At 31.1% G+C, this 18,236-nt stretch overlaps 1 protein-coding gene across 1 annotated transcript in view; it reads right to left on the reverse strand.

Moving 5' to 3' along the window:
• Positions 1-18,236, reverse strand: part of LOC142326571 (ATP-binding cassette sub-family G member 1-like) — a 172,756-nt gene that overhangs the window by 7,458 nt on the left and 147,062 nt on the right. The window contains exons 6-7 of the mRNA XM_075369151.1: positions 17,131-17,244; positions 7,234-7,409 (exon numbers count right to left, since the gene is read on the reverse strand). Of these exons, the coding sequence (XP_075225266.1) occupies positions 7,234-7,409; positions 17,131-17,244 (290 nt within the window). The remainder of the gene's footprint in view (positions 1-7,233; positions 7,410-17,130; positions 17,245-18,236) is intronic.

Here is an 18,236-nt window from a genome sequence, read left to right on the forward strand (position 1 = left end):
AAATAAAATTTTACACTAAAAAATCATATAGAAACTTTTAAAGATTCAGACTGCTGCACAGATTTGAACCTCACAACCTCACACTCAGCAAAATTAATGGTAAAACAAATGATGTCGATGTTAATGTCACCAGTGCCCTAGAAAAATATGTGTGAGATATAAGGAAGAAGTCATTTTTATGCTGATGAAACATAAAATTTTTACAGACTTTTCTAAGAAAAGTATGGTATTGCTTTTGGTCGCATGTGAAAACAAATTTTCTTTATATTTTCAGCTATGAGAAGTACAAAAATACAATTAACTTAAATTGTGGATTTTCTTTTGTTATTTATTTATAGGCCATTGTATAAAATTTTCATAAATCTCCAAAACTAAATCTATTTTTACTGAAATTTAGATATGTTGCAGTAGTTTATCTGAAGTGAAAATTGATGATTGGTTGGCCTCAGTTATACACAATTTAAGCTCGAAAAAATTTGAGAGGCAAATTAGAAGCTTGGTTCATTATGATGCTGCAAGTTGGAACAATCACGTTTCTTTATCTGTGGTATCTATTGTTAGCAACACTGTTCAGCATGACAATATTGTTATACTGTTAACAATATTGTTATACTGTTAACAATATTGTTTGGATAGCATTCATTACCTACTTTGAGGGTCATGAGGTCATGTTGTAAGTGTTTGAACAAGGCAAAAGGAAAAAAAAATAAATAATGAAAAGTCAAGTCTTCTTTTAAAATTTTAAAAATACTGCAAAACAAGATATTAAAATTTTGTAGGATGAAAAGGGTACAAGTGGAAAATTGTCAAAGCATAACATTGCTGTTCTATTTAGTGACAATACGATGAGAACTGAGCAATAGTAATTATTAGCAATAGGTAAATATGGGGAGCTTAAGTTGTTTTTAAATATTAGGTCATTACCTGTGAAATACTAACTATAAATCTACTTTGATGACAGCTCCAATTTTAAAGAAGAAATTCAAGAATGGGATAAATTAAAAAAAAAAAGAAGTTTTTTATTGTTGGGTAATTCTGCAGCATTACTAGACACCTAAGGATTCATACAAATTAAAATTGTCTTTTTAGCTGCCAACACTACAAGTATATGGTAAATGATGACCCAAAGTGTTACCAAATGTCTTAAAGGCTATTACAGAAGAAAAATGCTGCAAGTGTCTGAGAAGCAAGAGATGAAAAATAACATTTAACCTGAATCAAACCATATACATTCTTCAAAAGGCTTGGAACTGTTTACAGTTATAACACTAAACACTCGTTTCGGCATGCCAATTTTATTACACATGCAACAGTTTCTGAAGAAAATGGTAAAGTGATGACCTATTGCTCAGGATTAAACAATTTAATATGCCACAATATCTTTAATACATTTATGTGATATTGATGAATATCCAAAATCTGAAAACAAGATGGCAACAAGCTGAATTTAGTGATGATAATATCACTAAAAAGTCTTCTTATCTATGATAAAAATGACAGAAAGAAAATGAAACTTTCCTGAAATTGAACCACCAAATTCCCAATTAAGCATTATATGCAATTTTGCTTGATTTGATGTATTTTAGATGCTAAGGTATAAAACTTCACATGTAAATTATAAAAAAACGTGATATTTGTTTAAAACATAACAGCTGGTCATCATATGTTATAAAATTATGTCAATTTGGTGGTTTCAACTGTCAATGACAGGTTATCAGCGAATTGACAGGACATTTACGTTGACATAATTTTATAGGTGATTTTCTACAAATATCCTGATAACTTTACTTTTTTTTTTACTTATATTTTTATTTACCTAATTTTATTTATTTTTATTTTGACTAGCCTTTCAGGAGTAACAACAGTATTTAAATTTCAAAAATAAAAATTACAGTTCAATGCTAAAAACAAAACATAGTACCTTTAACTAAATTAATCATGTCAAATACATTAGGAAGAGAGCTTATATATGTATTATTCAAAGTTAACATACATTTTTTGGTCATAGAAAAGGCCAAGGAATAAAAAAAATTACAGAATTTAATTTATTTTGTATGAGAAATTTACAAATGAAGGGAGATAGAAAGAATTGAGGTTTCATGTTAGAGAAATTTAATTTTTATACAATTCGTGGTATTTTATTTGGATACAAAACAAAGCAACAATATGACATCTTATTTTAAATCTTTAAGGGAAGTAATCATCCAAGTATTGGTAGATATTGATATTAAAGCGTGGTGGTGCACTATCATCCATATAATTTATTAAGAAGTTCTCTAGGAAATATCAACTTCTTCACATAACACAATTCTTTTTGCATTGCCCACTGGATTTTCTTAAATATATTACAAAACCTGAAATCTGTACATCCAACTCCAGCATTCTTGTGCTTCCTAAATCATGAATTCTAGGAGAAAAGTTTCCATTTTAACTACACTTTTCATGTAGATTAAAAACCTTAGATTAAAAAACACACTATGTATTACAAGCAGGACATTTTAGTTCGATTGTAGTCAGCTATTTCAATTTGAGAATAAATCTCCATTTTCAAAAATTTGAGCACAGTGAGAGACCATTCTCCTTACAGTATTACTACCTTCTCAAAAAATTGTGGTAGTACAATGGGGTAGAGAAAACCCAATAATTAACAGGGTATTCCATTTTAATCCAAAAAATTTTTATTGCATCACTATTTTTGATTTTGATGATATTTGGTATATGATAACTACCCACCTTGTAGTGCCCAAAAAATATTTTTTTATGTTTATAACAATTTTTTTTCTTGAATAGTAGACTACTTTCTAACTTGCCAACACATAAAAACAGCCATTTTCATCACTTTTTCTATGAGCTGTAGCATTCTTAATTTACATCATACAGAGGTCAAAAAGGACTTTTGGGAAAGAGTAAAAATAGAACTTCATCTAAGTGTACTCAAAATTAATTTTGTTAATAACAAAATCTTGTAATTTTTACTGAAGTTATGTTTACAATTGTTTTTTTTTCCAAATTTTGGGCCCAAAATAAATAGTGAAGGGCTTAGGGTAACACGCCTGTTTTTTAAGTACTAGTAGTACTTATAAAAATGAAATTGAACTGTTACCGAGTGTCCTTCATTAAAAAAAATGGTTGCCAAATCGTAATATTTTGAAAATGTCTGATTTTTAGGGCCCAAAATCCACATGTGGGACAGGTGACAAAAATCTGAAATGTTTACAGAAATAAGTACTTTTTATGTACTTTAAAACCATATAAAAATTATTTTGTTAACTCAAAGAGGTTGACAAGTAATGAAGCCATCAAAATCACTAAAAACACTGTTCCTTCTAACCATGAACAATGTATCCAAAAAAATTCACAGCTTGTATTTTTTCAGATAATAATGTAGACCTACTATACAAGATACAGTGATATGTTTATAATGAGATAGGTTATCTAGATAGTTTGTTACTTAAAGTGACTTTAAGTAACATAACTCAAGTTAAACACTCAAGTGAATAGACATGCATAGACATGAATCTTTGCATAACCCGAATGTAAACATTTTAGAAGGCTCAGTTACTGTTTTGATTTTAATGTATTATGTTGTATTGTTGCTAGTGTTAATCCTGTGGTTAGGTAATGTACAATTGTTTAAAGTGATTTTATTAGCAGTGAACTTCTCTTTTATGTGATTTCTGTTATTTTTAATTTTATTAATTAGAGAAATTTTTGTTTTGCTGTAGAGAAACTGGGATAAGACAAAGTGAGGTGCAATTGGTAGTTTTATCATTTATGCTAACTGTATTGTTATTGTAAGAACCCTTGCATTTTATAAAAATGGATTAATGGAATGTTCAATTGGCATTCACACTGAAACAGTATGTCAAAAATTGACCTACAAGAACTTCAGTATAGAACTTCAGTATTGCATGATATTTTAGAGTTACCTGAACAGCAAATAACATTGATATCTTTTAAGGAGTGGATGTACTGAAACAAAAAATTATCTGTACTTTTCATAAAACCTAATATTTAGATAAATATTTTCATATTAATGGGAAAAGTTGCTCTGACTCATTTAGCTGTCACACTAAACCGGTTAAGAAATCTCTTTGACACTTCCAACAAGCAATCCAAATTTAACATTAATTCCAGGCAGAGTACTGAGTACAAAATACAAAAACCACAAGATGATACAGAAACCAAACTGGAATGTCAAGATATATTTGAGCCTCTATGTGTTATAGTCGAGTCAGTGAATAAAGCTTGTTCAGCACTTGGCATTTCTCCAATTAAGGTTAAAAAATTATTGAGCAGTGCAATGGAACAGATTTAAAAAAATAAAGTTAAAAAAATAGCCAAGTAGATTACCAGTAAATTAAATGATTCCTGTGATTTAAATATTTTTACAGAAGAAACCAGTTTAGTACCACAAAAACATGCAGATTTAGGTAGAGAATATGAAGGATTAATCATTAAAATAAAGGATAAAATGAAAACAGTTACGTCAACCCTGGGAAAAATTAATATTTTAAGTTTATTACCAAGTAGCTGGAGCATTCAAAAAATTCACATTGAGTTTAGTGTTAGTCAGTATTTAACCTGTTAATCCAAACAATTAGTTAAAACAAGTTGAATTTTGCCACAAATCGGCAAAAAGAAACCCAGTCACGCAACTGATGAAAATGTTATTAAATGATTTTTACCAGAATGATGAGCACAGCCGAATAATGACAGGCAAGAAGGATTATGTCTCTGTAAGACAAGCTGATGGGAAGAAAATTAATATTCAAAAAAGGCTTATCTTATGTAACTTAAAGAACTGTACATAGCCTCTAATGAAAAACATAATTTAAAAACTGGTTTTTCAAAATTTGCTGATTTAAGATGTAAATTTTGTGTTCTGACTGGTGGGTGAGGTACTCACTCTGTGTGTGTGTGTGTGTGTGTGTGCCACCCACTAAAATGTAAAACTCATGTTATCTGCTCTAAAAATGAAATTTGATTATAAAATTCTCCTTTTAACCATGGTATGTGATATAGAAAATGAAAACGTGCATGTTGTCACAGTATGAAAATTGTCCAGGCACTAATGAAGTGCTCAGATTGCTGCCAGAGAGCTGGAATGATTTTGATATTATCTTCAAACAGTGGGTTTCTGTTGACCGTTGTGAACGAGTACTTAAACTTACTGAAAATTTAAATAATCTAAACGGCATCATTCTTTTTACAAAGAAACAAGCTAATTTCCTCAACATTAAAAAGGAAAACTTGTTGGAGGGTAAATGTATTGTAACTAGAGAGTTCTCTCAAAATGTTCCTTTTGTGATACAGAATGAAATCCAGTTTTATCACTGGTTAAAAACTAATGCCATAGTACATCCATTTCTCATACATTTTGAAAAAAAGAAGGAAAATTACAAAGCCAAAGCTACTGTGTGATCAGTGAGTACTTGAAGCAAGCACAATACTACATCGTTCTTCTCCTTCCAAACGCAAGTTGTAAATAAAGTAAAAATACTGTTACAAGTTAAACAATTTTTTTATTTTTCTGATGACTCCTCAGACCAGTATAAAAAAAAATCATAAATTTGCGCTATCAAGATTTTGAAATCACAGCTGAATGGAATTTTTTTGCCTTATACCATGAAAAAGGACCGTGTGATGGTATTGGTAGAACTGTAAAAAGGACTGTGACTAAAGCAAGCTTCAAAGGACAGTCAACAATCAAATTGTTACACCTTCTGAAATGTACAATTATTGCAGACAATATTAGAGATACAACATATATTTTCTGCTCTAATAAAGATGACTGAAGAATACCTCAGTTCTCGTTATCAGGTAATCACAACAATCCCAGAAACAAGAACCTTTCAGTTATGTTCCAGCAAGTCAGAAACATTTACATTAGTACACAAGGACATTAGTGTATCTGATTGCTTTATAGGTTTACCAAAGTCAAAATGTAAAAATTATGTCTGCTGTGTAAACAATGACAAGTGGTGGTTAGGCGAAGTCATTGAAGTCAAAATACATGAAAATGAAGAGGAATGTCGAATACAGACTCTTTCCATCCGCAGGGTCCTGGTACTTCATTCAAGAAATTACTGAGGGATAATGGGTTCAACTGAAAAATATTTTAACGGTTCTCAGGTCTTCAGAGCTTTTTCTATCAACTAGGAAGAGGACACAACATTACACCAAAGATGAATGAAGATTTATCAGTTCTACTCAATACAAAAATGGCAGGAGCACTAAGTTATATTAATTAAGTTTCTTATCAAAAATTGCAAGATTTATTCATAGCTTCCATCAGCAGGAGTAAAATAAGATAAAAGTGAATTGAACAACTTGTTAATGTATTTGAATTGTTTATCATTTTGTAGTTATTTATCATTCAGTAATTGACTCTTTATAAATTATCAATATATTCATTCCAATGAATTTAATTGTAATTTTTGTATTTTGAAAAAAATACACATCAGTATTTTTGGATACATTGTTTACGGTTATAAAGAACGGTGTTGATGGCTTTATTATTCGTCAAGCTCTTTGAGTAACAAAATAAATTTTATAATGATTTAAAGTAGATAAAAAGTAGTTACTGCTGTAAAAATTTCAGATTTTTGCCACCTGTCCCACATATGGTTTTTTAGACGCCAAAAATGAGAAATTTTCAAAATCTTACGATTTGGTTGCCATTTTTTAATGAAGGACACTCGATAACAGTCCAATTATTTTTTATAAGTACTACTAGTACCAAAGAATTAAAAGGAAAAAACAGGCTTATTACCCTAAGTCCTTCATTATTTATTTTGGGCCCAAAATTTGAAAAAATACAGTATGTAAATGTAACTTCAGTAAACATTATAAAATTTAGTTATGTAATAAAATGAATTTTGAGTACACTAAGATGAACTTTCATCTTTACTCTTTCCAAAAGGCCTTTTTGATCCTCTTTAAGATGTAAAATAAGCATCTTACAGCTCATGGAAGAAGTGACAAAATGGCTGTTTTTACCTATTGGCAAGTTAGAAAGCCTACTAATCAAGAAATTTTTTTTTTTTTTTTATAGTTATCATATTTATAATAATTTATAATATTTTTTTGTAGTTATCATATACCAAATATCATCAAAATCAAAAATAGTGATGCACTGATCATTTGTTGAATTAAAATAGAATAACAAAGAGAGCCTATTATTATACTAAAGAAAAGTTTAATAACAAAACAATAAAAATCAAAATATACCTTTTCTCTGTATAGTCGAATTGCATTTCTATGAAGTAAAATAAAAGATTGTTTAAATATATTTGTACAACACTGTTTACGATGAATAACACCAAAAGATTTTATACCATTCATAGAATCATTTATCTCGAACTCTTCTTTATAAACAGAAGCTGAACATGTACCTAAATTCTGACCTAAAAATAACGATAAAACATGTTAAAAATTAATAAAACCATAACATGCAAATCAATAAAAAATATATATTATGTTAAATTTTTTGAAATGAGTATTAGACATACATAACAAACTGATAATAAATTTTTAGGTCTGTTCTTCCATTAATAAAACTATTCTTAAAGATTTTATTTTCCGTGTTATAACAACTGAAGTGTTTTAATTACTGGAAAATTTGGATAATGTAAATTGTAATATTATTTTACCCTTTAACATGAACTCAAAATCCATGAATATTCAAATCTCTGTAATATTTGAACAATTTCCTGGACAAAACTTATAAATTAAACACTGTTTATAAGAATATAACTTAGGAAGATATAAAAAATTACTACATACATTCTTTTTAGCTGATTTTTTAGAAATCATTAAAAATAAAAACAGCTACCTATTACTGATAGCTTGCCTACTAATGTAGTGTATCTAAAAATAATTATTGCCAAGATTGACAGTACAGATATTAAAAGCTACTTATGGCAAAACAATCAGTGGCACGATACTTTGATACAAGACAATGAAGTACTAAGAATAAAATAAAATTTAGTAATATTCTTTAAGGTGTCTGCATCTGTTGGGCTCATTTCTCCTATATCTATCATCAGGAATTTGTAAATTAACCTTTTATCTCATTAATATCATTGCTCACATATCATTTATTTTAATTACATCAATTCAATATTATTTTTTTGGTTTGCCAAACTGAATTTATAAAAGACGTAGTTAAATAAAATAACAAAAATGAGTTTTGCTGATAATCAAGTTGTTTGATTAAGTTGATTATTATTTTAGTCACAATAATCACCAAATATGACAATTTGTTGGCATTTATTGAAAATTTAAGATTAATAAAATTTTATAAAACATCCCTGGGTATACAGATTAATACATATTAAAAAAAAAAGAAAGAAATCTATCAACCAATATGTCCAATGTTTGGGATAGAGCTATCACGAACCATCCCAGTTTATAACTACTTTAACTGTTTTTTGATTGGATTTTTTCTCTAATCTACAAGATTTGATAAAAAAAATACAAGAAATTTTTTAATTTCCCAGACTAAGTCTACCCACTGGGTTGGTCTAGTGGTGAATACGTCTTCCCAAATCAGCTGATTTGGAAGTCAAGAATTCCAGCGTTCAAGTCCTAGTAAAGTCATGTATTTTTACACGGATTTGAATACTAGATCGTGGATATGTGTGGATAGGTGGTTGGGTTTCAATTAGCCACACATATCAGGAATGGTTGAACTGAGACTGTACAAGACTATACTTCATTTACACTCACACATATCATCTTCATTCACCCTCTGAAGTATTATCTGAAAGGTAACTATGGAGGCTAATCAGGAAAAAGAAAGACTGTTTGTCCAATTGTGACAATTTTTTTTTGTTGTTGTATTGGTACACTTGTCCCTAATGTATGTTCACATTGGTAGCTATATTGGATGCTTAATTTATTATTGGCTGTTGAAAAGGTTCACATATTTTGGTATGATTGGTGATTTTTAACTAGTGGGAAAAATAGAACAAAGTATTTGCATTAAATTTTGCTTTAAGAAAGGAATAAACTGCAATACTGTAGAAATGAAAATGTTGAATGTTGCTTTTGGCATTTCTTCCATGAATAAAACATGCATTTACAAGTGGTACAAACACTTCCAAGAGCGCCATGGAAATGTTGAAGACGATGAGCACCTTGGATGTCCCAGCACATCAACATCTGATGACAATGCAGAAAAAGTGAAGAAAATGATTATGGATAATCAGCATATCACTATCACAGTCAATAAGGATTAGTAGCTGGAAGTTCTATACTGTTTGCATGAAGCAATCCAAAGAAAATGCCCGGATTTGTGGCAAAACAATTTATGGCAATTGCACCATGATAATGCACCTGTTCGCACTTCACTGCTTGTTTGTGAATTTTTAGCCAAAAACAACACTGTTATGATGCCTCAGCCTCTGTTTTCATATGACTTCATCCTATTCTCCAAGCTGAAAAGAACCATGAAAGATGATGTACATTGAAGAGATAAAGGTTTGCCAACATTGAACAGAATCACCAAAGGAGCTAAACGCCATACCAGAAACTGCATTTCCAGAGGATCTTCAAAGATTGGAAAAAGTGCAGGCCCAAATGTATTATATCTGAAAAGGAGTACTTTGAAGGCGATAAAATCAATATTGAGAATAAATAAAAATTGTAAAAACTAAAATTTTGCATATATTTTTATCAAACTTCATATCTACAAACTTCAAAATTTATTTTATTTTGCTTTTAATTTTTGATTAGTATGTATCTATCTACCCTATTCAGGCATAAGAGGAATTTATTTATTTTTTTTCAATAATTCAAACAACAATTAAATATTCTTCCATTTTAAACAAAGTCATTCACATTGAATAGTTCTGTTGATGAATCGTATTTTCCCTGGGAAATCCAAAATCTTATTTTAAATATAAAAAGTAAAATTATTCATTGGGTATTGAATTCCCTAATAATATTTTAGAAGTAATAAATGCTATTGTTATCCTTCTTTCTTATAAATTTAATTAATCTTTCAGCATTGGTGTAGTCCCTAGTTGTCTTAAGTCGTTTAAGTTGCCTTAAACATTTCCTAAAACCTTACTGAACAAACTTTCAGCATGGCTTTAGGAAACAATTGCCAATTTTCTAGTTTTTGGAAAATATTTTATACTCCTTAGATAACAAAATGATTCTATTTTCAACCCTTCTCTGTAAACTCAGTAAAGAAATTGATTTTATTCTACATTTTTTATTGGAGAAACAACTCGGTAACCATGGTACCCAGAAGAACTGCTTACAATTGATTAATCATATCTTACAAACTGTAAACACGTAGTTGACATTTCCATCTTTTGATAAGAATACAAGTAAAATTTAGGTCCTGCTTCAGACCCACTGGGTTGGTCTAGTGGTGAACGCGTCTTCCCAAATCAGCTGATTTGGAAGTCGAGAGTTCCAGCGTTCAAGTCCTAGTAAAGCCAGTTATTTTTACACGGATTTGAATACTAGATCGTGGACACCGGTGTTCTTTGGTAGTTGGGTTTTAATTAACCACACATCTCAGGAATGGTCAAACTGAGAATGTACAAGACTATACTTCATTTACACTCATACATATCATCCTCTGAAGAATTATCTAAACGGTAGTTACCGGAGGCTAAACAGTAAAGAAAGAAAGAAAGGTCCTTGCTTCAAGATTTAGAATGCAGAATGCCTGAGGGAAATGATCTCAGTTTTTACTCTTTATTAGTTTTTATTGTTTATACTTGCTCCAAAATCTTGAGGTATTTATTTTTGCAGATGGCAACTGTATCTATGCCTGAAGATAATTATTAAAAAGAAATTGAAAATTCTTTGACAGCAAATCAAAAAATTATTCACCAGATAGAATGTAATCATCAAATTTTAAACATGGACAAAACTGTTACAGTGTGTTTCATTACAGCTACCTCAAGTGTGTAGCTCAGATATGATGACGATAATATTCCTATTGTCCAGAAAGAAAAATTTCTGAATGTTTTATTAGATGACAAGTTCTCAACTAGGATGATCAAACTGATTTCATTTGTAATAAAATCAAACCATACTGTTTCGTTCTGAAGAGCCTTAATAAAACGCTTAGTTTGTCATCATTAGTAAATATTTACTATGCCTACAAATATTCTCACCTCAATTATAATGTTATCTCTTAAGGCTCTTTCAAATCTTTCAAATGCAACACATCGCATTTGTGTCCAGGATTTATTTCTTCTCGTTAAAGATCGAATAATGTTCCAAATTTTTGAACATATAGTGAATGAAACAAACAAATATTACACCCAAACCTCTGAACAAACTGATTTTGCTCATTCAAATTTACAATGATGGAAACCAACCCCTCCTCTATGAATCATGAGACCTTGCCGTTGGTGAGGGGGCTTGAGTGCTCAGGGATACAGAGTAGCTGGACCGAAGGTACAACCATATCGGAGAGGTATCTGTTGAGAGCCAGACTAAGGAATGATTTCTGAAAGAGGGCAGCAGCTCTTTCAGTAGTTGTTAGGGGCGTGAGTCACAATGACTTAAACGGCCATATCAACATCACTCAGTCCTCTGAGTACTGCGCAGCTGAAAGCAATGGAAAACTACAGCTGTTTTTTTTTTCCAAGAAAATGTGGCTCCCTGCATTTTCAAAAGCAATAATGGAGGCGCCTTCCTTGGTAAAATATTCCGGAGGTAAAATAGTCCCCCGTTCGGATCTCCGGGTGGGGACTACTAAGGAAGGGGTCACCAGAAAAGTAAAAAATAACATTCTACGAGTCGGAGCGTGGAATGTTAGAAGCTTAAAAAAGGTTGGTAGGCTAGAGAATTTAAAAAGGGAAATGGATAGGGTAAACGTGGATATAGTAGGAATTAGTGAGGTTCGGTGGGAAGAGGAAGGCGACTTTTGGTCGGGTGACTTTAGAGTAATTAACTCAGCGTCAAATAATGGGCAGGCAGGAGTAGGTTTCGTGATGAACAAGAAAATAGGGAGGAGAGTGGAGTATTTCAAGACGCATAGCGATAGAGTCATTGTAATAAGGATAAATTCAAAACCTAAACCGACAACGATTGTTAACGTCTATATGCCTACAAGCGCCCATGATGATGATGAGGTAGAATGTGTATACGAAGAGATTGATGAAGCAATTAAACACGTAAAAGGAGATGAAAATTTAATAATAGTTGGAGATTGGAATGCAAGCATTGGAAAAGGCAAGGAAGGAAATATAGTGGGTGAATATGGGCTGGGCAAAGGAATGAAAGAGGGGACCGACTTATAGAGTTTTGCACGAAGTATAATTTAGTAATTGCCAACACCCAATTTAAAAATCATAATAGAAGAATATACACCTGGAAAAAGCCAGGCGATACTGCAAGGTATCAGATAGATTATATCATGGTTAAGCAAAGATTTAGAAATCAACTCGTGGACTGAAAAACTTACCCTGGAGCAGACATTGATAGCGACCATAATTTGGTGATAATGAAATGTAGATTGGGGTTTAAAAACCTGAAGAAAAGGTGTCAGATGAATCGGTGGAATTTAGAGAAGCTTGAGGAAGAGGAGGTAAAGAAGATTTTTGAGGAGGACATCGCAAGAGGTCTGAGTAAAAAAGATAAGGTAGAAAATGTAGAAGAAGTATGGGAGAATGTTAAAAAGGAAATTCTTAAATCAGCAGAAGCAAACTTAGGCGGAATAAAGAGAACTGGTAGAAAACCTTGGGTTTCAGACGATATATTGCAGCTGATGGATGAACGTAGAAAATATAAGAATGCTAGTGATGAAGAAAGTAAAAGGAACTATCGGCAATTAAGAAATGCTATAAACAGGAAGTGCAAACTGGCGAAAGAAGAGTGGATTAAAGAAAAGTGTTCAGAAGTGGAAAGAGAAATGAACATTGGTAAAATAGACGGAGCATACAGGAAAGTTAAGGAAAATTTTGGGGTACATAAATTAAAATCTAATAATGTGTTAAACAAAGATGGTACACCTATATATAATACGAAAGGTAAAGTCGATAGATGGGTGGAATATATTGAAGAGTTATACGGAGGAAATGAATTAGAAAATGGTTCTATAGAGGAAGAAGAGGAAGTTGAGGAGGATGAAATGGGAGAAACAATACTGAGATCTGAATTTAAGAGAGCATTAAAAGATTTAAATGGCAGAAAGGCTCCTGGAATAGACGGAATACCTGTAGAATTACTGCGCAGTGCAGGGGAGGAGGCGATTGATAGATTATACAAACTGGTGTGTAATATTTATGAAAAAGGGGAATTTCCGTCAGACTTCAAAAAAAGTGTTATAGTAATGATACCAAAGGAATCAGGGGCAGATAAATGTGAAGAATACAGAACAATTAGTTTAACTAGTCATGCATCAAAAATCTTAACTAGAATTCTATACAGAAGAATTGAGAGGAGAGTGGAGGAAGTGTTAGGAGAAGACCAATTTGGTTTCAGGAAAAGTATAGGGACAAGGGAAGCAATTTTAGGCCTCAGATTAATAGTAGAAGGAAGATTAAAGAAAAACAAACCAACATACTTGGCGTTTATAGACCTAGAAAAGGCATTCGATAATGTAGACTGGAATAAAATGTTCAGCATTTTAAAAAAATTAGTTCAAATACAGAGATAGAAGAACAATTGCTAACATGTACAGGAACCAAACAGCAACAGTAGCAATTGAAGAACATAAGAAAGAAGCCATAATAAGAAAGGGAGTCCGACAAGGATGTTCCCTATCTCCGTTACTTTTTAATCTTTCAGCAGTTAATGATGTTAAAGAACAATTTAGATTCGGAGTAACAGTACAAGGTGAAAAGATAAAGATGCTACGATTTGCTGATGATATAGTAATTCTAGCCGAGAATAAAAAGGATTTAGAAGAAACAATGAACGGCATAGATGAAGTCCTACGCAAGCACTATCGCATGAAAATAAACAAGAACAAAACAAAAGTAATGAAATGTAGTAGAAATAACAAAGATGGACCACTGAATGTGAAAATAGGAGGAGAAAAGATTATGGAGGTAGAAGAATTTTGTTATTTGGGAAGTAGAATTACTAAAGATGGACGAAGCAGGAGCGATATAAAATGCCGAATAGCACAAGCTAAACGAGCCTTCAGTAAGAAATATAAGTTGTTTACATCAAAAATTAATTTAAATGTCAGGAAAAGATTTTTGAAAGTGTATGTTTGGAGTGTCGCTTTATATGGAAGTGAAACTTGGACAATCGGAGTATCTGAGAAGAAAAGGTTAGAAGCTTTTGAAATGTGGTGCTATAGGAGAATGTTAAAAATCAGATGGGTGGATAAAGTGACAAATGAGGAGGTATTGCGGCAAATAGATGAAGAAAGAAGCATTTGGAAAAATATATTTAAAAGAAGAGACAGACTTATAGGCCACATACTAAGGCATCCTGGAATAGTCGCTTTAATTTTGGAAGGACAGGTAGAAGGGAAAAATTGTGTAGGCAGGCCACGTTTGGAATATGTAAAACAAATTGTTAGGGATGTAGGATGTAGAGGGTATACTGAAATGAAACGACTAGCACTAGATAGGGAATCTTGGAGAGCTGCATCAAACCAGTCAAATGACTGAAGACAAAAAAAAAAAAAGGAAACCAACCAACTCAGATGAACTATTTACATTTTTGAGTTTGACCATGCTTATACCAGGAAATTAGAAAAATTCTACAGAGTACTGATCAACAGACAGGCTATTACATTCCCCAATATTTTCCAAAACAATGCCTACAGACAGTTATTTGAAAAATCATAGTGTGCTTCATTTTGCTAATAATAAAGATCAACCCCCCACCTAACTTTCGTCTTTTCAAGATTCAAGAATTATGACATAAATTGAAAAAAATTCCTCGAATGTGTTTTATCCTTTTCCAAACACAGTAATTGACGGTCATCAGTTCAAGAAAAACTTAAATTTTGTTTATATTTATAATAATTGTGTTTTAAAATTTGTTTACACAAAAAAGTTTTAAATTTTACATGAATTAAAATAATATTCATTCCTAGTCATTGTGATGTGATAAATCACACAGATAATTACTAAATAATGATAAGTAACTTTAATAAAATAACCTAGTCTGAGCATGAACTAGGATCTACCATATGTTGGTCTAAAAAAGTTAAAAAATAAATAATATACCAAACCAGACAACAAAACTGTTTTGATATAACTCTTTTAGAATATTTCACTTTCAATAAATACCCCTCCATAGCCATTTTTAATTAACTGCCAAAATATTTGAAAAATCCTCCCACCAATTTAATTAAAATATTACAATTAAAAGTTTTTCTATTATGGAAAGAATATTACTCTGTCAATAAATTTCTGTATACTAATTAAAATAACCCAGATTTTTCTGCGTCCTGTTCAGCATATAACAATCTTCAATAGTGCCTATTGAATTGTGAATTATTTTGTAATCATTTTTTTATATTTAATGTACTTAACATTATTCTATGAGTTTATATTTAAATAATTAATATGGACTTTAATCACATCTATTTTTTATATTATTAATCTTTTTATTTTTATAATTTATCTTAAAATTACATGATCTATATAAAGTTTTAGGCACCAATCAGAGTAAAAGTTTTATTTTATATATTACTTACATATTGAAAAAAATTGGGCTGAAAATTTATTTCCAGTCTGTGTGGACATTCTACTGGACAGATCACACTGACATTTTTTTATTAAGCTCAGAATGACCCACAGGTATGTCATCAAGCATCAATGGACCCCAAACTTGAGAAATCACCAAAAAATTCTCATTTATTCCTTGAGGCACTTTCCAAGATTATTAATCACAGAAAAATCACTTCGAAGATGCGTCAATGCTTGGCAACATATCTGCGGGCCGTTCTGAGCAGAATAAAAAAAATCAGCCCAATCCTTCTAATTGAGCGTGTGGACGGATTGGAGATAGATTTGAACATGCATTTATCTGAGGTAGGAAATGAAAGAAAAAAGCAACATGTCTCATCCCCAGGTGAGAAATAAGTTTTTAGCCGATTTTTAAAATATCTAACATTAGTTTGCAATATTTGCTGCTAAGCAGTAAGGGACTAGTACATACATAATTTATTCCACTTCTATAAACTTTTCTTGTGCTGTTTTTACTTGCATACTGTTCAATTCAGTATACACCAGAGATCTTTTTCTTCTTCTTTATAAAATGTTAGACCCTGTATTACATAACACTGTTGGGCTAGTGGATAAGCACTGATATACCCTTTTTTTGGTTTGCTTGTGTTTTCATAAAATTTATACTGAATCCCATAATATTCAGAGAAAGTATCAAAAAAGTATAACTAAAGCGGTTAGTTGTAATTATTCATGTGTAGCTTAAGATATCAATATAAGTATATTGTGTTTATCAACCAGTATTAATGCTTTGTCAAGGAAATGGAACTCTCTTTTTCTATTTTAGCCTCTGGAACCACTGTAAAGTATTACTTCAGAGGATGAGTGAGGATGATATGTATGAATGTAAACAAAGTGTAGTCTTGTGCAGTCTCAGATCCACCATTCCTGAGATGTGTGGTTAATTGATACCCAACCACCAAAGAACACCAGTATCCACAATCTAGTATTCAAATAAAAATAACTGCCTTTACTAGGATTTGAACCTTAGAACTCTAGACTTCGAAATCAGCTTATTTGCAATGACAAGTTTAACCACTAGACCAACCCAGTGCGTTATGGGAATGGAACTGGCCTATACATTGTAATTATTGACTTAATGAACCTCTCTAGTGCTATGTTTTATGTATCAGCTGAAATTCTGAGGTCAAATCAGTCTTTAGGTCAACATTATAAATAAAAAACTGAAATATAAAATAGTTTATAATAAATATTCAATTTGATGCTTAATAATTGATAATTCATGCAATGAATGATTACTGTTGTAGCTGAGAAGACAGATAAATTGCAACAGAAATGATAATTTTTTCGGTCTAACTCAAAAGATTTAAAAATTAAAATAGATCATCACTTTTACAACTTTTTGAAAATTACTACCTTAATTTAAGAAAACAATTGCCTAATCAGCTACCTAAAACCAGCTAATAAATTAATAATAAGAACAATAAAATATACTGACTAGATGTCTTACTAGAGATCCGTTTCTGTCTCCAATCACAACAAGTACCATTACCAGATGCTCTAACAAGTTCATTATGACATTCCTGTCTTTCTAAAAGCGATATTTCAAGAACTATAAAAACAAAAAGATGCAACATAATATAATGCCTAAAACAACATCGTATACCAAATATATAATAGATACTTAACCATAACTTGATAGTTTCAGTTTACTTAAATATCTTACTTAAAAAATTACAATTTAACTTGAAAACCATAGTTTAAATTTTGTTCTGTCTATAAAAATACTTTATATATCCATTATAATGATAACACATATACATGCAATCAAGGTGAAACTCTAAATTATAATTGAATAAATCCATGAGTAAATACTAGTTATTCATAAATGCTTTGTGTGCCTTAATTTTTTTGTTTTTATTATTCTTAATAGAAAATAGGACATACCTTCTCGTATCTTAAGTTTTTAATTTATTTTCAACGGCTTAGAGCTTTTCAATCAATCTACAGTATAGGAAAAGCAAGCTTGAGAATTTGCATTGAAATTATGAGGTGTGTTTTTAAGTAAGGGCCATTTTCAATTTGCCATCATTAGATGCGGTGGAAAGTGATGGTATTTACATCAACGACCATCTGTTTACAATAGGTTAACATTATTTATGTAAGTTGTGTGTATAGCCTGGATGAAATGAGTGTTACAATAAATAATCCCGTAAGCTGTGAAATGTGATCAGTAATTCATTATCTGTTGGCTAAGAACAAATCTGCTACTGATATTTATAGAGAAATTATCAATGTTTATGGATCCAGTGTTATGTGTGAAGGTAAAATTCACCAATGGCGTCATTTGTTTCATGGAGGAAGAACAAATATTCACGACGTAGAACATAGTGGTCACCTGACTGTCATCCCAGATGAATTGACTGAAAATGCGAATGCAAAAACTTATGAAAACAAAAGGCTTACTGTTTCTCAATTATTGATTGAATTTCCGTTTGTTGTGTGATCCATAATTTACAACATTTAACTGGAAAACTGGGTTACAGAAATTTGTGTTCCAGATGGGTACCAAAGATTTTAACAGAAACACAAAGAGGAAAACTT

The sequence above is a fragment of the Lycorma delicatula genome, chromosome 6, assembly GCF_047948215.1.
Source record: "Lycorma delicatula isolate Av1 chromosome 6, ASM4794821v1, whole genome shotgun sequence".
Lineage (NCBI taxonomy): Eukaryota > Metazoa > Arthropoda > Insecta > Hemiptera > Fulgoridae > Lycorma > Lycorma delicatula.